The sequence below is a fragment of the Oncorhynchus keta genome, chromosome 3, assembly GCF_023373465.1.
Source record: "Oncorhynchus keta strain PuntledgeMale-10-30-2019 chromosome 3, Oket_V2, whole genome shotgun sequence".
Lineage (NCBI taxonomy): Eukaryota > Metazoa > Chordata > Actinopteri > Salmoniformes > Salmonidae > Oncorhynchus > Oncorhynchus keta.
In genome coordinates, this window is record NC_068423.1 from 24,589,583 (window position 1) to 24,615,752 (window position 26,170).

The 26,170-nt window shown below is 40.5% G+C and overlaps 2 protein-coding genes across 2 annotated transcripts; both read right to left on the bottom strand.

Moving 5' to 3' along the window:
- On the bottom strand, positions 1–6,211 carry LOC127913582 (glucagon-like peptide 2 receptor). Its single transcript, XM_052485893.1, has 5 exons — positions 5,344–6,211; positions 5,116–5,254; positions 4,815–4,856; positions 4,530–4,718; positions 1–6 (listed from the first exon to the last, which is right to left on the bottom strand). Exons 1-5 carry the CDS (start codon positions 5,400–5,402, stop codon positions 1–3), a joined length of 435 nt encoding a protein of 144 aa, XP_052341853.1. The 5' UTR covers positions 5,403–6,211.
- Positions 6,212–11,767: 5,556 nt separating this feature from the next.
- LOC118363487 (glucagon-like peptide 2 receptor) lies at positions 11,768–25,450 on the bottom strand. Its single transcript, XM_052485901.1, has 6 exons — positions 24,695–25,450; positions 13,194–13,308; positions 12,865–12,969; positions 12,564–12,685; positions 12,319–12,425; positions 11,768–11,954 (listed from the first exon to the last, which is right to left on the bottom strand). The coding sequence occupies exons 1-6, from the start codon at positions 24,788–24,790 to the stop codon at positions 11,768–11,770; spliced, it is 732 nt and encodes a 243-aa protein (XP_052341861.1). The 5' UTR covers positions 24,791–25,450.
- Positions 25,451–26,170: the final 720 nt, after the last annotated feature.

Sequence of the window (26,170 nt, forward strand, 5' to 3'; positions counted from 1 at the left end):
CTAAAGCTTAAGAGGGTGTGAATGATGCTGAATGAGGGTAGACAAAGAAGAGCTCTCCAGTAGTTACCAAAACATTTAAAGGCCATTTTCTCAAAAGTGAGGTTACAAGTTTGTCAACTTTCAAAGCAGAATTACTTCCCCATTGTTCCTCAAATGCAGTGTATGATAAACCACTTTGTAGCTCTGTGTCTCTGCTTTTATCATATGTAAAATTTTGCTACATAAGACCGAATCAAGGTGGTCGGTCACATATGTGGGAACTCCTTCAAGACTGTTGGAAAAGCATCCAGGTGAAGCTGGTTGAGAGAAATCCAAGAATGTGCAAAGTTGTCATCAAGGCAAAGGGTGGTGACTTTGAAGAATCTAAAATCTAAAATATATTTTGATTTGTTTAAAACTTTTTGGGGTTACTACATGATTTCATATGTGTTATTTCATAGGTTTGATGTCTTCATTTTTTATTATACAGTGTAGAAAATAGTACAAATAAAGAAACACTTTTGCCTGGTACTGTGTGTGTTTTATGATTTAGCATTTACATCCTTGAACATTGCTCACATACACAATGATACACAAGGTACCATACAAATAATCTGTACAAAGATACAACATCATTGTTATACGCAAGATGAGACCGTTGTCTGTCAAAGGACTTGTATCATATAGGAATGACTCCATCTACCAACGTTAAGGCTAATCTGAAGATGGTGCTGGCTAAAGCTAAAACTGGCGAGTGTAGAGAGTATAGAGATATTGTTATCCATGTCGGCACCAACGATGTTAGGATGAAACAGTCAGAGGTCACCAAGTGCAACATAGCTTCAGCGTGTAAATCAGCTAGAAAGATGTGTCGGCATCGAGTAATTGTCTCTGTCCCCCTCCCAGTTAGGGGGTGTGATGAGCTCTACAGCAGAGTCTCACAACTCAATCGCTGGTTGAAAACTGTTTTCTGCCCCTTCCAAAAGATAGACTTTGTAGATAATTGGCCCTCTTTCTGGGACTCACCCACAAACAGGACCAAGCCTGGCCTGCTGAGGAGTGATGGACGCCCTCCTAGCTGGAGGGGTACTCTCATCTTATCTATCAACATAGACAGGGCTCTAACTCCTCCAGCTCCACAACGAAATAGGGTGTTAGCCAGCCTGCCAGCAGTGGAGTCTGCCACTAGCACAGTCAGTCAGCTCGCGGTCCTTCTGTGGCTCAGTTGGTAGAGCATGGCGCTTTAGCCAGGGTAGTGGGTTCGATTGACCACCATACGTAGAATGTATGCACACATGACTGTAAGCTTTGGATAGCGTCAGCTAAATGGCATATATTATATTATTATTATAGCTATCCCCATTGAGACCCTGTCTGTGCCTCGACCTGGGTTGGTCAAAACTAAACATGGCGGTGTTCACCTTAACAATCTCACTAGGATAAACACCTCCTCCATTCCTGTCATTATTGAAAGAGATTGTGATACCTCACATCTCAAAATAGGGCTACTTAATGCTAGATCCCTTACGTCAAAGGCAATTATAGTCAATGAACTAATCACTGATCATAATCTTGATGTGATTGGCCTGACTGAAACATGGCTTAAGCCTGATGAATTTACTGTGTTAAATGAGGCCTCACCTTCTGGTTACACTAGTGCATCCCGCATAGGCGGAGGTGTTGCTAACATTTACGATAGCAAATTTCAATTTACAAAAAAAAAAATGACGTTTTCGTCTTTTGAGCTTCTAGTCATGAAATCTATGCAGCCTACTCAATCACTTTTTATAGCTACTGTTATACAGTGTTTCTCACTGAGTTCCCTGAATTCCTATCAGACCTTGTCATAGCAGATACTATTATAATTTTGGTGACTTTAATATTCACATGGAAAAGTCCACAGACCCACTCCAAAAGGCTTTCGGAGCCACCATCGACTCAGTGGGTTTTATCCAACATGTCTCTGGACCGACTCACTGTCACAGTCATACTCTGGACCTAGTTTTGTCCCATGGAATAAATGTTGTGGATCATAATGTTTTTCCTCATAATCCTGGACAATAGGACCACCATTTTATTACGTTTGCATTTGCAACAAATAATCTGCTCAGACCCCAACCAACGAGTATCAAAAGTCGTGCTATAAATTCACAGACAATAGAAAGATTCCTTGATGCCCTTCCAGACTCCCTCTGCCTACCCAAGGACATCAGAGGACATATATCAGTTAACCACCTAACTGAGGAGCTCAATTTAAACTTGCGCAATACCCTAGATGCAGTTGCACCCCTAAAAACTAAAAACATTTCTCATAAGAAACTAGCTCCCTGGTATACAGAAAATACCCGAGCTCTGAAGCAAGCTTCCAGAAAATTGGAACGGAAATGGCGCCACACCAAACTGGAAGTCTCCCGACGAGCTTGGAAAGACAGTACCGTGCAGTATCAAAGGCCCTTACTGCTGCTCGATCATCCTATTTTTCCAACTTAATTGAGGAAAATAAGAACAATCCAAAATGTATTGTTGATACTGTCACAAAGCTAACTAAAAAGCAGCATTCCCCAAGTGAGGATGACTTTCACTTCAGCAGTAATAAATTCATAAACTTCTTTGAGGAAAATATCATGATTATTCGAAAGCAAATTACGGACTCCTCTTTAAATCTGCATATTCCTTCAAAGATCAGTTGTCCTGAGTCTGCACAACTCTGCCAGGACCTGGGATCAAGAAATACACTCAAGCCAAGTGTCTCTGAGAATGGCTTGTCGTCTGACAAATCAACTGTAAATGTCGGTGTTCGTCAAGGTTCCGTTTTAGGACCACTATTGTTTTCACTATATATTTTACCTCTTGGGGATGTCATTCGAAAACATAATATTAACTTTCACAGCTATGCGGATGACACACAGCTGTACATTTCAATGAAATATGGTGAAGCACCAAAATTGCCCTCGCTAGAAGCATGTGTTTCAGACATAAGGAAGTGGATGGCTACAAACGTTCTACTTTTAAATTCGGACAAAACAGAGATGCTTGTTCTAGGTCCCAAGAAACAAAGAGATCTTCTGTTGAATCTGACAATTAATCTTAATGGTTGTACAGTTGTCTCAAATAAAACTGTGAAGGACCTCGGCGTTACTCTGGACCCTGATCTCTCTTTTGACGAACATATCACGACTGTTTCAAGGACAGCTTTTTTCCATCTACGTAACATTGCAAAAATCAGAAACTTTCTGTCCAAAAATTATGCAGAAAAATTAATCCATGCTTTTGTTACTTCTAGGTTAGACTACTGCAGTGCTCTACTTTCCGGCAACCCAGATAAAGCACTAAATAAACTTCAGTTAGTGCTAAATACGGCTGCTAGAATCCCGACTAGAACCAAAAAATTTGATCATATTACTCCAGTGCTAGCCTCCCTACACTGGCTTCTTGTCAAGGCAAGGGCTGATTTCAAAGTTTTACTGCTAACCTACAAAGCATTACATGGGCTTGCTCCTACCTATCTCTCTGATTTGGTCCTGCCGTACATATCTACACATACGCTACGGTCACAAGACGCAGGCCTCCTAATTGTCCCTAGAATTTCTAAGCAAACAGCTGGAGGCAGGGCTTTCTCGTATAGAGCTCAATTTTTATGGAATGGTCTGCCTACCCATGTGAGAGACGCAAACTCGGTCTCAACCTTGAAGTCTTTACTGAAGCCTCATCTCTTCAGTGGGTCATATGATTGAGTGTAGTCTGGCCCAGGAATGTGAAGGTGAACGGAAAGGCTCTGGAGCAACGAACAGCCCTTGCTGTCTCTGCCTGGCCGGTTCCCCTCTTTCCACGGGGATTCTCTGCCTCTAACCATATTACAGGGGCTGAGTCACTGGCTCATGCCGTTCCTAGGACCATGCCTCAGGACTATCTGGCATGATGACTCCTTGCTGTCCTCAGTTCACCTGGCTGTGCTGCTGCTCCAGTTTCAACTGTTCTGCCTGCGGCTATGGAATCCTGACCTGTTCACTGGACGTGTTACCTGTCCCAGACCTATTATTTGACCATGCTGGTCATTTATGAACATTTGAACATCTTGGCCATGTTCTGTTATAATCTCCACCCGGCACAGCCAGAAGAGGACTGGCCACCCCCCATAGCCTGGTTCCTCTCTAGGTTTCTTCCTAGGTTTTGGCCTTTCTAGGGAGTTTTTCCTAGCCAAGGTGCGTCAACACCTGCATTGCTTGCTGTTTGGGGTTTTAGGCTGGGTTTCTGTACAGCACTTTGAGTTATCAGCTGATGTACGAAGGGCTATATAAATACATTAGATTTTTTGATTTGATAAGGTAACGAGGCCCCGTAACAGTTCATAGCAGTCTGGAGAGAAAAGGAGGTCAGAACTCGCTCTCCTCCAGTATCTCCTCCATGGTCTCTCCCAGCGTCATCTCTCCGTCACTACCTGACAAACTCTTCCTGGTGTGGAACTCCAATCCTCCCATTTCTCTCCCCCTTCCTCTCCACCCTGCCACCGCCCCTCCTTCTCCCCCTCCTCCGTCCCCCTGCCAGGCCACCTGCAGCAGGTGTGAGTGTGTGGCAGGCCCACCCTCCTCCTCATATGATTTGTTTTGATGGGAGCGTCGGCCTCTGGAGCACTTCCACAGGTGTTTGAGGGGCGCATCCCGGTAGTGAATACAGGGTGTGACCTGGAAGGGGTTTGTAAACCGGAAGAGCTTCCAGTGCTTCTTCAGCTCCGCCTGGAACTGGAGAAAATAGATTTATGTTGGTGTTTAATTTATTTATTATTTCCCAACACTTAAGACTGCTATACATTTAACTGATAGTTTGTGGATAGCTACCTCTCCATTGGCGAAGCAGTACAGCACAGAAACCAAGAATCCCTGAGAGAGAGGTATGACAGTGATTGGCATTACTCTACTGGCTCATTTTCCAATGCATTTTTTTATCAGGACTAATTTATCCCACTAAATGTTGTTCTCAATGGGATCTGGGTGCTTTCTTTTCTATCCACAACAGGAACATAAATCAATGGAAACATAACAAAACATTGTTCTTGTTGTGACATGCGGCCATTGTTCTTGTTGTGACATGCGGCCATTGTTCTTGTTGTGACATGCGGCCATTGTTCTTAGCTCTCACCTGGAAGGAGCTGAGGGTGAGGTTGATGACGTTCCTGGCATAGCGGGTGTTTCCCTCCACACACTCGTCAATCAGGAGAGTGAAAACCACCTCGTGGATTCCCAGTAAAGGGATCAGGACTAGTGTAGCCCTGGCCAAGCTTAGAGGAAAGGAAAGGCGTTACGGCATTCAGACAGTACTGGGGTTTTACTCCTGTAACAGATCAGTCACCCTTTTGAGAAACAGTACCTGTATCTGTAGTCTGTGAATCTCACTTGGTCTGCTTTTAACTTTGAGAGCAGCAGCATTAGTATTTTGATGAATATGTAGAAAATGACCTGCAACACAAATCAATTAAAAAACGTTTCTGTAAAACAGTAAGACATGTCCAGGTTTTTAGTCTGGTGTGTCAAAACGGTGTCTTTAAAGAACAGAAACCCCATGTTATTGTCATCAGTGCACCCTAACCATTCTGCCCTATAGATATGCTGACGACCACATATGACAACCACTACTCTGGCTGAAGTCTATGTCACTTGGTCTCTACTGACTACTAATCTACACTTGGTCTCTACTGACTACTGATCTACACTTTGTCTCTACTGACTACTGATCTACACTTTGTCTCTACTGACTACTGATCTACACTTGGTCTCTACTGACTACTGATCTACACTTTGTCTCTACTAACTACTGATCTACACTTTGTCTCTACTAACTACTGATCTTACAGACATCCCAAAATCAGTGTGAAATCAGTGAGAAATCACTGGAACGCTGAGGAGAACTGATGCCCCCAGTGTGTCAGTCTATATGGTTTGATGGATGATTTATCATTGTGTTACGTTGTTAGGTATCAGTCCCCCTCCCCAGCCCATAGACGAGCACACGCATTGCACTCGTCCTGGAGAAGCTACCGGAGCCAAACCGTAGTGTCGAAGCGGATCCCTTTTGAGTTGCGTTGGTCATCTCACGGTCAGGAACATGGAAGGCTTCAATTTGTTAGTAGGCCTAAGACGCAGATGTCAGCAGCAGGATAAACTTCAACCACAGGTAAAGACTAGTTAGTTAGCTATCCTGTTGAAACAATCTGATTCACATAATCTACATTCGTTATCAGCTGATAGCCCCTCCCCTATTTGCTCTCTCTTTGAGCAGAAGGCTATAAGCTTGCTTGCAATGGGGTTTTGCAGAAAATAAAGGCCTATGCTAATATATATATATATATATATATATATATATATATATATATATATATATATATATTAATAATAATAATGAAAACGAATCAATACACTGAGTATACCAAACATTAGGAACACCTTCCTGATATGTAGTTGCTCATAGGACAGCGTCAGTTTGTTGGGACATGGAAAATACAAGGTGTTGAATGGGTTCCACGGGGATGCTGGCTCATGTTGACTCCAATGCTTCCCACAGTTGTGTCAAGATGGCTGTATTTCCTTTGGGCGGTGGACCATTCTTGAAAAACCCAGCAGTGTTGCAGTTCTTGACACCTGTACACCTGGCACCTACTACTGTACCCCGTTCAAAGGCACTTCAGTATTTTGTCTTGCCCATTGACAATCTGAATGGCACACATACAAAATCCATATGTCAATTGTCTCAAGGATTAAAAGTCCTTCTTTAACCTGTCTCCTCCCCTTCATCTACGCTGATTGAAGTGGATTTAACAAGTGACATTAATAAGGGATCATTGCTTTCACCTGGATTCACCTGGTCAGTCAAACCTTCCCTAACTAGAAATCGTGGATTGATGACAGCATTCGCGCAAAACTGAAAGCAGGTACCATAGCATTTAATCATGGTACCATGGCATTTAATCATGGCAAGTAGACTGGAAACATGGCCGAATACAAACAGTGTAGTTATTCCCTCCGTAAGCCAATCAAACAAGCAAAGCGTCAGTATAGAGACAAAGTGGAGTCGCAATTCAACGGCTCAAACAAGAGACGCATGTGGCAGGGTCTACAGACAATCACGGATGACAAAAATAAAACCAGCCCAGTTGCGGAGATCGACATCTTGCTCCCAGACAAATTAAACAACTTCTTTGCGCGCTTTGAGGACAATACAGTGCCCCTGACACGGCCACTACCAAAGACTGTGGGCTCTCCTTCTCCGTGGCCAACATGAGTAAAACATTTAAACTTGTTAACCCTCGCAATGATCCCGGCCAAGATGGCATCCCAGTCCTCAGAGCACGCGCAGACCAGCTGGTTGGTGTGTTTATGGACATATCCAATCAACCCCTATCCCAGTATGCTGTCCCCAAATGCATCAAGGTGGACACCATTGCTCCTGTTCCCAAGAAAGCTAAGGTAACTGAACTAAAGGAGGAGGTGAGGGCCCGCGGAGTGTGGTGCCAGAAAAATAACCTCTCATTCAATGTCAGCAAAACAAAAGAGATGATCATGGACTTCAGGAAAAAGCAAAGGGAGCACCCCCATATCCACATTGACGAGACAGTAGTGGAGAAGGTGGAAAGTTTGAAGTTCCTCTGTGTTCATATCAAGAAACATGTGCAATGGACATTAGACCGGTGGAAATCTGTCCTTTGGTCTGATGAGTCCAAATTTGAGATTTTTGGTTCCAACCGGGGTGGCTTTGTGAGATGCAGAGTAAACGGATGGGTAAACGGATGATCTCCGCATGTGTGGTTCCCACCGTGAAGCATGGAGGAGGAGGTGTGATGGTGTGGGGATGCTTTGCTGGTGACACTGTCAGTGATTTATTTAGAATTCAAGGCACACTTAACCAGCATGGCTACAACAGCATTATCCAACGATATGCCATCCCATCTGGTTTGCGGTTAGTGGGACTATCATTTGTTTTTCAACAGGACCATGACCCAACACACCTCCAGGCTGTCAGATGAGCTGGTCCCCAAAATCACCAGACCTAAATCCAACTGAGATGGTTTGGGATGAGTTGGACTGCAGAGTGATGGAAAAGCAGCCAACAAGTGCTCAGCATATGTGGGAACTCCTTCAAGACTGTTGGAAAAGCATTCCAGCTTTAGCTGGATAAGAGAATGCCAAGAGTGTGCAAAGCTGTCATCAAGGCATAGGGTGGCTACTTTGAAGAATCAATTTGTTTAATACTGTTTTTGTTACTACATGATTCCATATGTGTTATTTCATAGTTTTGATATCTTCACTATTATTCTACAATATAGAAATTAGTAAAAAAAAACCCTTGCATGAGTAGCTGTGTCCAAACTTTTTACTGGTACTGTATATATACACACTCATTTGGCTTAATTAGCTTTGAATGTAAGAAAATTAAGTCAACAGTTGTACACTGTTGTTTTTACATTTTTTGTTAAGAATACATTGGGGGGTTTATTTCACATTACACCTTTCTCTCCAAGGTCCGTGCACGGCCCTGGTTGGCTGCTACTCACCAACACAGATACAGTGATCGGACCTCTTATTATCCACCAGATCCATCTATCCTGATTGGCCCAGCACCTTAGGACAGAAGATTTTCAAACCAGATTTAGGCCTAGAGTATCAGCTTATAGCATAGACGTATTGGGTAAGTACACAGATCACTACTGAAAGACAGAAATATGATCAGAAGTGTTGAAATGAGAGGAAATGCTCCCAAAATACTTACCCTTCATTTTCAAATAAAACTTTGGTAACTGTCCATGGCACCACAAACACGAATGGAGTACCTTTAGGAAGAACAAAGAGTATTTTGTTGCCGTAGTTGTTAATCTATCTTCATTAGAGCCTTAACCTAGCCAATGAACATGTCTTTGAAACATTAGAACCTGACCCCAGCCAATGAGCATGTATCTCTTGTTAAATATATACAGCCTGTCTCTTGTGAACGGCGGTGAAGATTAGACTGTGTGGAAAGATGGCATTACCACCAGGAGCCATATACAGTAGTTACAGGCTTGTTAAAATATCCATGGACATCCTTGTTAAATATATACATTACCACCTTATCTACAGGATTACAGAGACTATTCAATATTAGAAATGACACTGCCTTGTTAAATATATACATTACACTGCCTTGTTAAATATATACATTACACTGCCTTGTTAAATATATACATTACACTGCCTTGTTAAATATATACATTACACTGCCTTGTTAAATATATACATTACACTGTCTTGTTAAATATATACATTACACTGCCTTAACTATATACATTACACTGCCTTAACTAATACATTACACTGCCTTGTTAAATATATACATTACACTGTCTTAACTATATACATTACACTGCCTTGTTAAATATACACATTACACTGCCTTGTTAAATATATACATTACACTGCCTTGTTAAATATATACATTACACTGCCTTGTTAAATATATACATTACACTGCCTTGTTAAATATATACATTACACTGTCTTGTTAAATATATACATTACACTGCCTTGTTAAATATATACATTACACTGCCTTGTTAAATATATACATTACACTGCCTTGTTAAATATATACATTACACTGCCTTGTTAAATATATACATTACACTGCCTTGTTAACTATATACATTACACTGCCTTGTTAAATATATACATTACACTGCCTTGTTAAATATATACATTACAAATATATACATTACACTGCCTTGTTAAATATATACATTACACTGCCTTGTTAAATATATACATTACACTGCCTTGTTAAATATATACATTACACTGCCTTGTTAAATATATACATTACACTGCCTTGTTAAATATATACATTACACTGCCTTGTTAAATATATACATTACACTGCCTTGTTAAATATATACATTACACTGCCTTGTTAAATATATACATTACACTGCCTTGTTAAATATATACATTACACTGCCTTGTTAAATATATACATTAAATATATACATTACACTGCCTTGTTAAATATATACATTACACTGCCTTGTTAAATATATACATTACACTGCCTTGTTAAATATATACATTACACTGCCTTGTTAAATATATACATTACACTGCCTTAAATATATACATTACACTGCCTTGTTAAATATATACATTACACTGCCTTGTTAAATATATACATTACACTGTCTTAACTATATACATTACACTGCCTTGTTAAATATATACATTACACTGCCTTGTTAAATATATACATTACACTGCCTTGTTAAATATATACATTACACTGCCTTGTTAAATATATACATTACACTGCCTTGTTAAATATATACATTACACTGCCTTGTTAAATATATACATTACACTGCCTTGTTAAATATATACATTACACTGCCTTGTTAAATATATACATTACACTGCCTTGTTAAATATATACATTACACTGCCTTGTTAAATATATACATTACACTGCCTTGTTAAATATATACATTACACTGCCTTGTTAAATATATACATTACACTGCCTTGTTAAATATACACATTACACTGCCTTGTTAAATATACACATTACACTGCCTTAACTACATACATTACACTGCCTTGTTAAATATACACATTACACTGCCTTGTTAAATATACACATTACACTGCCTTGTTAAATATACACATTACACTGCCTTGTTAACTATATACATTACACTGCCTTGTTAAATATACACATTACACTGCCTTGTTAAATATACACATTACACTGCCTTGTTAAATATACACATTACACTGCCTTGTTAAATATATACATTACACTGCCTTGTTAAATATACACATTACACTGCCTTGTTAAATATACACATTACACTGCCTTGTTAAATATATACATTACACTGCCTTAACTATATACATTACACTGCCTTGTTAAATATACACATTACACTGCCTTGTTAACTATATACATTACACTGCCTTGTTAAATATATACATTACACTGCCTTGTAAAATGTAAATTACACTGCAGAAATACAGTGTAGACATTGTTAACTTTGTAAATGACTATTGTAGCTGGAAAAGGTAAGATTTTTAATGGAATATCTACATAGGTGTACAGAGGCCCATTATCAGCAACCATCACTCCCGTGTTCCAATGGCACGTTGTGTTAGCTAATCCAAGTTTATAATTTGAAAATGCTAATTGATCATTAGAAAACCCTTTTGCAATTATGTTAGCAAAGCTGAAAACTGTTGTCCTGTAGCAATAAAAGCAATAAAACTGGCCTTCTTTAGACTAGTTGAGTATCTGGAGCATCAGCATTTGTGGGTTTGATTACAGGCTCAAAATTGCCAGAAACAAAGACTTTCTTCTAAAACTCGTCAGTCTATTCTTGTTCTGAGTAATGAAGGCTATTCCATGTGAGATATTGTCAAGAAACTGAAGATCTCGTACAATGCTGTGTACTACACCCTTCACTATTTAATGAAACAGCCAGTTGAGGACTTGTGAGGCGTCTGTTTCTCAGACTAGACACTCTAATGTACTTATCCTCTTGCTCAGTTGTGCACCGGGGCCTCTCCCTCCTCTTTCTATTCTGGTTAGAGATAGTTTGCACTGTTCTGTGAAGGGAGTAGTACACATCGTTGTACGAAATCTTCAGTTTATTGGCATTTTCTCGCATGGAATAGCCTTCATTTCTCAGAACAAGAATAGACTGACGAGTTTCAGAAGAAAGTTATTCTTTCTGGCCATTTTGAGCTTATATCATAAGAAATAAATATTCTGAAGGTAATTTCTAATTAAATTCTCTGCAGGAGATGAATACCACTGAGTTGGAGTATGAGTTCCACCCTGGGTCGTCAATGGGTAGCTTGGTGTACATGACATGTAAAACGATCTCCTTTATGAAAACGGCTATGGCTCTCATCATGAACGACACAAACAGATTCATGTGGATGTAGTTCCTCGTACAGTGGAGCTTCCTGGAAGAGACAGAGGTTGGCATTGACTCAAAACCACCACTGACTATTTAGCGTGGAAGTTGATTTTGTTATTATGTGATTAAGATAAGTGCCCAGTACATAGGCAATACAACGTAGTTGTTATAATGTCATTTATAGTGATCGACAACATCTGTGATCTTGTTATTCTACCTCCCCTGATATCCGTTACATATTTACATATTATATACTGACATTGAACACTGACTAGTGGGTTTGAATCGATGCCGTGACTAAGGAGAATGTCATTAATTTGCAATCATGTCATCGCCCAACCATAGTAGAATTCATCATAACCATCATCAACATGTGTCTAAGCTGTTGATGCTGACCCCTTGACACTGACCTGAGAATGCCCATGAGGAGAGTGGCCAGAGAGAGGGAGAAGAGGGACAGAGCGTAGCCGACGATGGAGATAACCCTCAGTGCTCCTTGGCGAAACACCTCATTCTCCTGGAAAACAACAGACAAACAAAAGTAAAAGAGGTGACCTTTGACCTCGATGGAACGTTCTGCTTTTTATCTGGATTTATGTTTGACAATTCAGTTACAAGGCCTTTTCCAAAGGTTTCCTCACAGCCTTTCCCTCACCTCGGCTTCAAAGAAACGTTTCTCATCGCATTCTCTCTGGTCCCGCCAGGCTTCCGAAGAATTCTCCTGGAGTCGCCAGCTCCCATTGGACAGACACTGCCTGTACACACTCCTGGAGTCATCTGGGTCAGGAAAAGAAGAGGAACCAATAGATTGGTTATGGAGAGATGTGCTCACGAGCTAACCGTGTTGGAAGATAGGTTTAACTTTCTACTTTGGTAGAAATGGTATTATGTCATGTTGTGCCATCACGTGACATAATGGATATGGAACGTGTGTGATACGAAGCCTGGAGACTCACCCTCTGTGACCCAGGGGAGGTAAGAAGGACAGGGCACTGACACATTACCAGGAGCTGAGTGGGGCCAACACACAAATAGGTCAACCGTCCCGTTACAGTAGGTTCCTGAAAGGACAAACAAGGACAGAGTAAAGAGGCAATCTGAAAAGTACATGATTAAAAAAGTGCTACTGCTTATCTCAAAATTAATTAAAACTTCAAATTAATTTCCATACAGAATAATTGCAGCACTGACAGTCTGGCTGCAGTACAATTACAATACACATTGTAGCAGAAACATGCTACAATGATACATGCACGTGGCCAGGGCCAAAAACAAAACTGCTCACCAGTTCCTGAGAAGTAGCTTTCTGTTAAAATCCTGGTGCAGTTCTCCCTATATTCATTCCTTTTAGAGATCAACTCTTTAAGCGTCAGCTTCATGGCATCAGCTAATGGGGGATCCTAATGAAAATACAACACAATCAATCAGAACCACCACCTTTCATGTCAAATAAGAAAATCCAAAAAGAATAGTCCATGATAAACGATTAATGTTTACCGCCCCCGGGCCCCAACAATGTGTCAGGAAGACAGAGGGGTATGTGGTTGGAGTGAGAGTCCACAAGATGGCAGTGTTTGAGTAGAATTCACACTGAGGTATCTAACTGCTCAACCTCAATCGTCTTAGGAGTCTGTTTAGGCAATTTCACAAGCCTAGGGCTCAATTCAATCCGTGTCGCCGAATTTCAGCGCTATCTCGCAATTGAAATGTACAGGTAATTTCCGATTGAGCTGACAGGGTGAAAAGGTCCATTGCAGCCATTTTTTTATCTCAATATCAAATTATTTCTGGGTAAAAATGAAGAACCTTACTGTGATTGTAAAAACAAAAAAAGCTTATTGGCAAACACAAATCATTTTGCCAGGACTGTCTGTATGGGAGTGGTCTGAATGGGAAGGGATAGCTGTTATTGGCAGGGAGGTTTGAAACTTTCCTTATTGGTCTAACACCTAATTTATCACCTGGTGACCTAAACTCCACCCCTCGAAAACAGCATACAATGAATTCAGGCGGTATTTTCAAACAGCTCTTACAATAAAAAGTAATGATTATAATTTTCACAATTTCACAGTATAATTCCAACCTCAGTGTGGAAATGTATATAAAACACAGGAAATCATGTTTTTCACTGAACTGGGTCTTTAACTGTGAATGCAGTCTCTCCGTGAACACGCTGAACTTCGGTGATATACGGATTGAATCGAGCCCATAATATCATGTGGTCTAAACTACTAGAAGTAAATATACCGGTATCATTTACTGAGGGGAGAAATAACGTTGGGAGATTTAACCAGCAGTGCCCCAGTTAGGCTGCATTTACACAGGCACAGGCAGCCCAATTCAGATCTTTCATCAATTATGTGCATATCTGTTCCACATCTGATTTTTTCAGCAACAACAACATAAAAACACATGAAATCTGATCTTATAATTTCCAATTTATTCCGCTTCCATATGGCTGCCCAATTCAGATATTTAACCCAATTAATTGGTATTTTTCAACCAATTAGATCAAATCTTTTGCCAATAATTAGGGAAATAAGTAGTTTCATTGCACATGAGCTGGCATTGCCATGACAACCACCCCAAAATGTAAAGCAACAGAGATGGGAAATTAGCGTTGCATTTGTGTGCTCCTTCAGATGCTACATCAATCTGATTCAGGTCACATGTAAAACTATGTGTGGACAGTCAGAAAAAAAAGATTGGAAATAAAAAGGAAATCAGATTTGGGTTCTTACCTGCATTTTCATGATCTTGGTCCAAAACTTAAGATATCTTAAACACATCCTTGGGCAGAGTTCTTTTTACCCCCTTTTTCTCCCAGATTTCGTTATTATGATTTTGTCTCATCGCTGCAACTCCCCAACTGGCTTGGGCGAGGCGAACGTGGAGTCATGCGTCCTCCGAAACATGACCCGCCAAGCCCTGTTTCTTAACATCCGCTAGCTTAACCCAGAAGCCAGCTGCACCAATGTGTCGAAAGAAAAACACAGTTCAACTGATGACTGAAGTCAGCCTGCTGGCACCAGGCACACCACAAGGAGTCGCTAGAGTGCGATGAGCCAAGTAAAGCACACCCCGACCAGACCCTCCACTAACTACGACAAAGCTGGGCCAATTATGCATCGAACTCCAGGCTGTAGTGACGCCGCAACACTGCGATGCAGTGCCTTGGACTACTGCGCCACTCGAGAGGCCCGACTTTCTCTTCTAATTCTAGTGAAAGACCAACCCGTCTCTTCTGATTATAGTGACAGACCAACCCATTTCTTCTGATTCTAGTGAAAGACCAAACCTTCTCTTCTGATTCTAGTTACGGACCAACCCTTCTGATTCTAGTGACATACCAATCTTTCTAATTCAAGTGACAAACCAAACCTTTTTTTATGATTCCAGTGACATACCAACCCTTCTCTTCTAATTCTAATGACAGACCAACCCTTCTAATTCTAATGGTATACCAACCCCTCTCTTCTGATTCTAGAGACATATCCACTCTTCTTCTCTGATTCTAGTGACAGATCAACCCACCGCTTCTGATTCTAGGAATTGACCAACCCTTCTGATCCTAGTGACAGACCAACCCTTCTGATTCTATTGACAGACCAATCCTTCTCTTATGATTCTAATGACAGACCAACCCTTCTGATTCTATTGACATACCAACCCTTCTCTTCTGATTCTAGTCACAGACCAACCCTCCTCTTCTGATTCTAGAGACAAACCAAACCTTCCGATTCTAATGACATGCCAACTCTTCTCATCTGATTCTAGAGACAGACCAACCCTCCTCTTCTGATTCTAGTGACTTACCAACCCTTCTGATCCTAGTGACAGACTAACCCTTCTGATTATAGTGACATACCAACCCTTCTCCTCTGATTCTAGTGACATACCAACCCTTCTGATTCTAGTGACATACTAATCCTTCTCTTCTGATTCTAGTAACATACTAACCCTACTGATCCTAGTGACAGACCAACCCTTCTCTTCTGATTCTAGTAACATACTAACCCTACTGATCCTAGTGACAGACCAACCCTTCTCTTCTGATTCTAGTGACAGGCCAACCCTTCTGATTCTAGTGACAGACCAACCCTTCGGATTCTAGTAACATACTAACCCTACTGATTCTAGTGCCATACCAACTCTTCTTTTATGATTCTAGTGACAGACCAACCCTTCTGATCTGACTCTAGTGACAGACCAACCCTTCTCTTCCAATTCTAGTGACAGACCAAACAGTCTCTTTTGATTCTAGTGACAGACCAACCATTCTGATTATAGCAACAGACCAACCACTCTGATTCTAGCGACAGACCAACCCTTCTCTTCTGATTCTAGTGACAGACAGACAATTATCTTCTGATTCTAGTGACAGACCAGCCCCTCTCTTTCGATTCTAGTGACAGACCAAACCTTTTGATTCTAGAGACAAACCAATCCTTATCTTCTGATTCTGGTGACAGACCAACCCCTCTCTTCTGATTCTAGTGACAGGCCAACCATTCTGATTCTAGTGACAGACCAACCCTTTTGATTCTAGAGACAAACCAATCCTTATCTTCTGATTCTGGTGACAGACCAACCCTTCTCTTCTGATTCTAGTGACAGACCAGCCCCTCTCTTCTGATTCTAATGACAGGCCAACCCTTCCGATTCTAGTGACAGGCCAACCATTCTGATTCTAGTGACAAACAAACCCTTCTGATTCTAGTGACAGACCAACCCTTCTCTTCTGATTCTAGTGACAGACCAACCCTTCTCTTCTGATTCTAGTGACAGACCAACCCTTCTCTTCTGATTCTAGTGACAGACCAACCCTTCTCTTCTGATTCTAGTGACAGACCAACCCTTCTCTTCTGATTCTAGTGACAGACCAGCCCTTCTCTTCTGATTCTAGTGACAGACCAACCCTTCTCTTCTGATTCTAGTGACAGACCAACCCTTCTCTTCTGATTCTAGTGACAGACCAACCCTTCTCTTCCCTTTTAAAGGTAAACAGAGAATCAAAGTTTCCTATTTATAATCTGTCGTTCCACGGGTGGGGTGTAGTACCATCCAATGGATTCTATTTCTATGTGTGGTACAGGTTGTCTGTCTCCTACCATTAGGTTGTCTGTTTCCTACCACCAGGTTGTCTGTCTCCTCCCACCAGGTTGTCTGTTTCCTACCACCAGGTTGTCTGTTTCCTACCACCAGGTTGTCTGTTTCCTACCACCAGGTTGTCTGTTTCCTACCACCAGGTTGTCTGTTTCCTATCATCAGGTTGTCTGTTTCCTACCACCAGGTTGTCTGTTTCCTATCATCAGGTTGTCTGTTTCCTACCATCAGGTTGTCTGTTTCCTATCATCAGGTTGTCTGTTTCCTACCACCAGGTTGTCTGTTTCCTACCACCAGGTTGTCTGTTTCCTATCATCAGGTTGTCTGTTTCCTATCATCAGGTTGTCTGTTTCCTACCACCAGGTTGTCTGTTTCCTATCATCAGGTTGTCTGTTTCCTACCATCAGGTTGTCTGTTTCCTATCATCAGGTTGTCTGTTTCCTACCATCAGGTTGTCTGTTTCCTATCATCAGGTTGTCTGTTTCCTACCACCAGGTTGTCTGTTTCCTACCACCAGGTTGTCTGTTTCCTATCATCAGGTTGTCTGTTTCCTACTACCAGGTTGTCTGTTTCCTACCACCAGGTTGTCTGTTTCCTACCACCAGGTTGTCTGTTTCCTATCATCAGGTTGTCTGTTTCCTACCACCAGGTTGTCTGTTTCCTACCACCAGGTTGTCTGTTTCCTATCATCAGGTTGTCTGTTTCCTACCACCAGGTTGTCTGTTTCCTACCACCAGGTTGTCTGTTTCCTACCATCAGGTTGTCTGTTTCCTACCACCAGGTTGTCTGTTTCCTATCACCAGGTTGTCTGTTTCCTACCACCAGGTTGTCTGTTTCCTACCACCAGGTTGTCTGTTTCCTACCACCAGGTTGTCTGTTTCCTACCACCAGGTTGTCTGTTTCCTACCACCAGGTTGTCTGTTTCCTACCATCAGGTTGTCTGTTTCCTACCACCAGGTTGTCTGTTTCCTACCACCAGGTTGTCTGTTTCCTATCATCAGGTTGTCTGTTTCCTACCACCAGGTTGTCTGTTTCCTACCACCAGGTTGTCTGTTTCCTATCATCAGGTTGTCTGTTTCCTACCACCAGGTTGTCTGTTTCCTACCACCAGGTTGTCTGTTTCCTACCACCAGGTTGTCTGTTTCCTACCATCAGGTTGTCTGTTTCCTACCACCAGGTTGTCAGTCTCCTATCATCAGGTTGTCTGTCTCCTACCATCAGGTTGTCTGTTTCCTACCATCAGGTTGTCTGTTTCCTCCCACCAGGTTGTCTGTTTCCTATCATCAGGTTGTCTGTTTCCTACCACCAGGTTGTCAGTCTCCTATCATCAGGTTGTCTGTCTCCTACCATCAAGTGGTCTGTTTCATATCATCAGGTTGAAAAGAAAAAGAAAATACATGGGCTCTCCTCTACCTTATAGAAATAGGATTTAAAATCCACAAGAGACTTAAGGATTCTGAGCTTAACTCAGTTATAGATTTGGAGAGAGTGCTGATGTAATTTAGGAACCTGGGAGTCAAATGTGAGATATCTCTATTGTTGTAAAAAAATGTTTCATTTTAGAGATAGAAGGTTGGTCGCAACATGGCAAATCGTTGTGGAAATCTGTTACAGCTAAAGTCGACTACAAAATCCCCAACGCAATGCTCTCTCTATGGGCTGGCTTGTTAGTTAGATAGCCAGCTAGCAAACGTAGCTACACACAATAATACCAAAGACAATATCAGCATGTAGTAGCTAGTTAGCTGTAAATTGGCCTAAACAAACTGCACTATCAATTTAGGAGTCTACAGTCTCACCATGTTCAACCTGCAGATTGATGTGCCTCACAGAGTGGAGCCTAACATTTGCAACTGCAGATATACATTTTGAGGAGATGGGAAACATTGCCCATTCTACGTCAATGGGCCGCCCGGGGCAAGGACAAGGAGCGCTCCCCTTCAAGGAGGGAATGGGAGTGTCTATTGGGCGTCAGCTCAAAAACCCAACATTAGCACGAATTTCATCAACAAGAAATACAACATTACAAATATTTTCCGCAATGTGAGATAATTAACTTGCTATATGTAGTGTCGTATAGCTTTAGAATCGTAACATTACGTACTTTTGAGGACAATAGGCACGTTTCTCGACATATAACCTGACTTTGAGAAGGGATTGCGTGATAATTAGTAATATAATAACAATATCTCTGACAATGGCACCATGCAATGCAGCCTGGACTAAAGAGACAGACAAGTAGGAAAAATGTACTAGACCCTCTGTTAAAGAAACCATTTCTTGAGGTAGGAATATCACACAAATATGATCAATGGCTCATTCAAGAGAAGACAACCTACCGCGTTATGACACCAGCCAGTATTGTATTCTGACATGTATGATAGATGCTTTAACACAATCTAAAACTAGTATTCCTATACACTTCCAGTGTAATGAGAGAGACTTTATCACAGTGCTACGTCATACCGGACGGATCTCTGCCTGCTTGAACGCCAGTAACTCAGATACACATGAAAACATGAAATGACCCAGGGAATGGATATAACATCACTCAGATACACATGAAAACATGAAATGACCCAGGGAATCGATATAACATCACCCAGATACACATGAAAACATGAAATGACCCAGGGAATCGATAGAACATCACTCAGATACACATGAAAACATGAAATGACCCAGAGAATCGATATAACATCACTCAGATACACATGAAAACATGAAATGACCCAGGGAATGGATATAACATCACTCAGATACACATGAAAACATGAAATGACCCAGGGAATCGATATAACATCACTCAGATACACATGAAAACATGAAATGACCCAGGAATCGATATAACATCACTCAGATACACATGAAAACATGAAATGACCCAGGGAATGGATATAACATCACTCAGATACACATGAAAACATGAAATGACCCAGGGAATCGATATAACATCACTCAGATACACATGAAAACATGAAATGACCCAGGGAATCGATATAACATCACTCAGATACACATGAAAACATGAAATGACCCAGGGAATCGATATAACATCACTCAGATACACATGAAAACAGGAAATGACCTATGGAATGGATATAACATCACTCAGATACACATGAAAACATGAAATGACCCAGGGAATGGATAGAACATCACTCAGATACACATGAAAACAGGAAATGACCTATGGAATGGATATAACATCACTCAGATACACATGAAAACATGAAATGACCCAGGGAATCGATAGAACATCACTCAGATACACATGAAAACATGAAATGACCCAGGGAATCGATATAACATCACTCAGATACACATGAAAACATGAAATGACCCAGGGAATCGATATAACATCACTCAGATACACATGAAAACATGAAATGACCCAGGGAATCGATATAACATCACTCAGATACACATGAAAACATGAAATGACCCAGGGAATCGATATAACATCACTCAGATACACATGAAAACATGAAATGAGCCAGGGAATCGATATAACATCACTCAGATACACATGAAAACATGAAATGACCCAGGGAATCGATATAACATCACTCAGATACACATGAAAACATGAAATGACCCAGGGAATCGATATAACATCACTCAGATACACATGAAAACATGAAATGACCCAGGGAATGGATATAACATCATCAGATACACATGAAAACATGAAATGACCCAGGAATCTATATAACATCACTCAGATACACATGAAAACATGAAATGACCCAGGGAATCGATAGAACATCACTCAGATACACATGAAAACATGAAATGACAGGGAATGGATATAACATCATCAGATAACATGAAAACCCAGGAATCGATATAACATCACTCAGATACACATGAAAACATGAAATGACCCAGGGAATGGATATAACATCACTCAGATACACATGAAAACATGAATGACCCAGGGAATCGATATAACATCACTCAGATACACATGAAAACATGTAATGACCCAGGGAATCGATATAACATCACTCAGATACACATGAAAACATGAAATGACCCAGGGAATCGATATAACATCACTCAGATGCACATGAAAACATGAAATTACCCAGGGAATGGATATAACATCATCAGATACACATGAAAACATGAAATGACCCAGGGAATCGATATAACATCACTCAGATACACATGAAAACATGAAATGACCCAGGGAATCGATATAACATCACTCAGATACACATGAAAACATGAAATGACCCAGGGAATCGATATAACATCACTCAGATACACATGAAAACATGAAATGACCCAGGGAAATGAACATCACCCATGAAAAGATGAAAGGGAATCGATATAACATCACTCAGATACACATGAAAACATGAAATGACCCAGGGAATCGATATAACATCACTCAGATACACATGAAAACATGAAATGACCCAGGGAATCGATATAACATCACTCAGATACACATGAAAACATGAAATGACCCAGGAATCGATATAACATCACTCAGATACACATGAAAACATATGACCCAGGGAATCGATATAACATCACTCAGATACATGAAAACATGAAATGAAAACGATGAAATGACATGAAAACATGAAATGACCCAGGGAATCGATATAACATCACTCAGATACACATGAAAACATGAAATGACCCAGGGAATCGATATAACATCACTCAGATACACATGAAAACATGAAATGACCCAGGGAATCGATATAACATCACTCAGATGAAAACATGAAATGACAGGGAATGAAAACATCACTCAGAAATGAAAACCCAGGGATATAAATCACTCAGATACACATGAAAACATGAAAACAGGGAATCGATAGAACATCACAGATACACATGAAAACATGAAACAGGGAATCGATATAACATCACTCAGATACACATGAAAACATGAAATGACCCAGGGAATCGATATAACATCACTCAGATACACATGAAAACATGAAATGACCCAGGGAATGGATATAACATCACTCAGATACACATGAAAACATGAAATGACCCAGGGAATCGATAGAACATCACTCAGATACACATGAAAACATAACATCACTCAGATACACATGAAAACATGAAATGACCCAGGGAATCGATCACTCAGATAACATCACAGGAATGGATATCAGATACACATGAAAACATGAAATGACCCAGGGAAATGAACATCACTCAGATACACATGAAAACATGAAATCAGGGAATATAACATCACTCAGATACACATGAAAACATGAAATGACCCAGGGAATCGATATAACATCACTCAGATACACATGAAAACATGAAATGACCCAGGGAATCGATATAACATCACTCAGATACACATGAAAACATGAAATTACCCAGGGAATCGATATAACATCACTCAGATACACATGAAAACATGAAATGACCCAGGGAATCGGAATCATGAAAACATGAAATGACCCAGGGAATGGATAACATCACTCAGATACACATGAAAACATGAAATGACCCAGGAATGGATCATCAGATGAAAACATGAAATGACCCAGGGAATCGATTTAACATCACTCAGATACACATGAAAACATGAAATGACCCAGGGAATCGATATAACATCACTCAGATACACATGAAAACATGAAATGACCCAGGGAATGATTTAACATCACTCAGATACACATGAAAACATGAAATCAGGGAATCGATTTAACATCACTCAGATACACATGAAAACATGAAATGACCCAGGGAATCGATATAACATCACTCAGATACACATGAAAACATGAAATGACCCAGGGAATCGATTTAACATCACTCAGATACACACATGAAAACATGAAATGAGCCAGGGAATCGATATAACATCACTCAGATACACATGAAAACATGAAATGACCCAGGGAATCGATATAACATCACTCAGATACACATGAAAACATGAAATGAAATCGATTTAACATCAGTCAGATACACATGAAAACATGAAATGACCCAGGGAATCGATTTAACATCACTCAGATACACATGAAAACATGAAATGAGCCAGGGAATCGATATAACATCACTCAGATACACATGAAAACATGAAATGACCCAGGGAATCGATTTAACATCACTCAGATACACATGAAAACATGAAATGACCCAGGGAATCGATATAACATCACTCAGATACACATGAAAACATGCAATGACCCAGGGAATCGATAGAACATCACTCAGATACACATGAAAACATGAAATGACCCAGGGAATCGATATAACATCACTCAGATACACATGAAAACATGAAATGACCCAGGGAATCGATAGAACATCTCAGATACACATGAAAACATGAAATGACCCAGGAATCGATATAACATCACTCAGATACACATGAAAACATGAAATGACCCAGGGAATCGATATAACATCACTCAGATACACATGAAAACATGAAATGACCCAGGGAATGGATATAACATCACTCAGATACACATGAAAACATGAAATGACCCAGGAATCTATATAACATCACTCAGATACACATGAAAACATGAAATGACCCAGGGAATCGATAGAACATCACTCAGATACACATGAAAACATGAAATGACCCAGGGAATGGATATAACATCACTCAGATACACATGAAAACATGAAATGACCCAGGAATCTATATAACATCACTCAGATACACATGAAAACATGAAATGACAGGGAATCGATAGAACATCACTCAGATACACATGAAAACATGAAATGACCCAGGGAATCGATATAACATCACTCAGATACACATGAAAACATGAAATGACCCAGGGAATCGATATAACATCACTCAGATACACATGAAAACATGAAATGACCCAGGGAATCGATATAACATCACTCAGATACACATGAAAACATGAAATGAGCCAGGGAATCGATATAACATCACTCAGATACACATGAAAACATGAAATGAGCCAGGGAATCGATATAACATCACTCAGAGATGCACAGAAACAACATAACATTCAAAATGGGTGAACATTTCCTTTAAGGGATGTATTTACAGTAAACAGAGTTTTAGGAGTTACTCTGATATAATCATGCTTTGCCTGCTGCATTCTACAGCAGGTGCTGTATACTGTTTGTCCGTTTCTGGCTGCTCCGGTATATTTTGTGTGCGACAGCAGATTTTGTGATAATATTCATGTCTGGAGTGATATCTATGGCCATATGTTTGCCATGCCATACAATCCAGTACATTATCATATAGCCACGTTGCTAAGCAACTCCCGTGTTCTTGCCTATCCCAGTTGCATACCTGTACAAAATGTATTAAATACCACAAATTCAGGGCTTATCATCTCACCGAGTCAGTAAGATAGTTTATTATATTTTTTACAGTCCAACAGTAGCAACTCATCCTCTCACCTAAATCCGACAGTGGACAAACTGAAATCTATGTTTCTCTGTTGTCAGATTGGATTATTTGTGAGATTACTTCAACAGATTTTTTTTTTTTTTTTTTTACAGAATATTATTTTTGCCATATTTTACAGAATATTATTTTTGCCATATTTTACAGAATATTATTTTTGCCATATTTTACAGAATATCTATATGGATATTTTTTTACTGGCCCTTCTTTGAGAGCTGACAGAGGAAACAAGTAGGAAGATGTCACATAGGTTCAAAAACTGGTGCCCATTTTACCTGCAGACTGGAGAGGAGCAGTATGAGTAAGGGAGAGACTGTGGTACTCCCTTGTGCCCACCCTCCTCTGTGCCAGGCTGGTCGTAGCATGGGCATGGCACTTTGTTTACATACACGCTGGGTGGCACTTCCTGGATCCGCCTGCCATCGATGCCTTCTTCACAGTCGTCCTTGTCTTAGGTCTACGCATACACTCCATACACTCCACATGGACACAAGACTTTTCCAAAAGCAGTGTCCTCTCTTCTATGTAGGCTCCTCTTGCAATGGTGGGTTTTTCAGCTAAAGATTATTTGTGATTTGTTCAGGTTAATCTCTTTAAAACTGCCTGGTAGAAATGGACACTGCTTCTCTCCTGTTTAGGATCTGAGTTTCACTTCTTTTAGTTGTGGTTGATATTCTGAAGGTAAATCTTTCATTAAAACGTCAATGTTTTGGGCGTTAAAGGTGGTATTCTCTTGATTGACAGGTGTTTTGTTAAGATATCCAGTCACTTCTTCGTTTCTTTGAGGCTTTCAACGGCAATCCTTTTCCAGATGTGATCAGTCTAGTAAAGCTCTCTATATCTCTCGTAGTTTTAGTATTTCATAAAGTTGTCCTTTGTCCAAAATCAAGTGAGTTAGTAAAGTTGTCCTCTGATCTAGATCACGTTAGTTAGTAAAGTTGTCCTCTGTCCCTCAGGTGTATAGTTAAATTATCATCGGCTTCTTTGTGTTTGATAAAGACCGTCTCCTGCGGGGGTTCCGTTGTCTGTACTCCCTGGTGACCTGAAAGCGACAGAGCATCTGTGGCTCCTCACCCATCAGCCTGTCCCCCCCCCCTTCTCCGCCCGGCATTCTCCCAGCCAATCAAGATAAGACAAGGGAGAGCTATTTTAACTTTGTAGTCCAGGAGGGGAACGCACACACTGACGTGAATGAATGCATGCAAACTCAAACACCTACTCCCACACAAACATCCATACACACACAAACACATTTGTGGTAAAGCGTGCAATGCTGATCCATGTATGGGGCTACAGGTTCAGTGACAGTTTTATGTGGGTGGTTAACTCACAGTAAGAGGGCCTCATCAACAGTATTTGACACTAATGGGATCCCTGTGTGGTCCAATGGATGTATAAGCGCACTCCAGGAGCTGCAGTGGTCATGTCCAAACACACAGGATAGATTAGCAGCCAAGGTAACATGTGGTGCTACTGTTGGTACAGACGGTGCAGACAAAATGATACAACATATTGAATCAAATCAACTTTGTCCAAATTGTATTACTTTGTATGTTTAACAAACAAAAAATAGGACTTTATATACAAATGTGTTACGAAATCTATTAACTAGCCTGGTAATATTGTTGCAATTGCTAAGTCTAGGGGTCTTAGGCCTAGTTAACTGGTCTGTCACCTGGTTGGATGTGTGCATTAATATGAGAAGTAAGCTTATGCAACCTGGTGTTGACTGCATGTAGCCTTTCCAGGAG

What these genes read in the sequence shown, in the direction of transcription:
- LOC127913582 (XM_052485893.1), bottom strand. Translation starts at nt 5,402, where the DNA reads ATGCTGCTGCTCTCAAAGTTAAAAGCAGACCAAGTGAGATTCACAGAC. An exon ending in TCACCCTCAGCTCCTTCCAG is followed by an intron (nt 4,857 to 5,115) that starts GTGAGAGCTAAG and finishes CCTCTCTCTCAG; the next exon opens with GGATTCTTGGTTTCTGTGCT. An exon ending in ACTGCTTCGCCAATGGAGAG is followed by an intron (nt 4,719 to 4,814) that starts GTAGCTATCCAC and finishes TATTTTCTCCAG; the next exon opens with TTCCAGGCGGAGCTGAAGAA.
- LOC118363487 (XM_052485901.1), bottom strand. Translation starts at nt 24,790, where the DNA reads ATGCCCATGCTACGACCAGCCTGGCACAGAGGAGGGTGGGCACAAGGG. An exon ending in TGCTCCTCTCCAGTCTGCAG is followed by an intron (nt 13,309 to 24,694) that starts GTAAAATGGGCA and finishes TATTTTCATTAG; the next exon opens with GATCCCCCATTAGCTGATGC. An exon ending in CCTCCCCTGGGTCACAGAGG is followed by an intron (nt 12,686 to 12,864) that starts GTGAGTCTCCAG and finishes TTCCTGACCCAG; the next exon opens with ATGACTCCAGGAGTGTGTAC.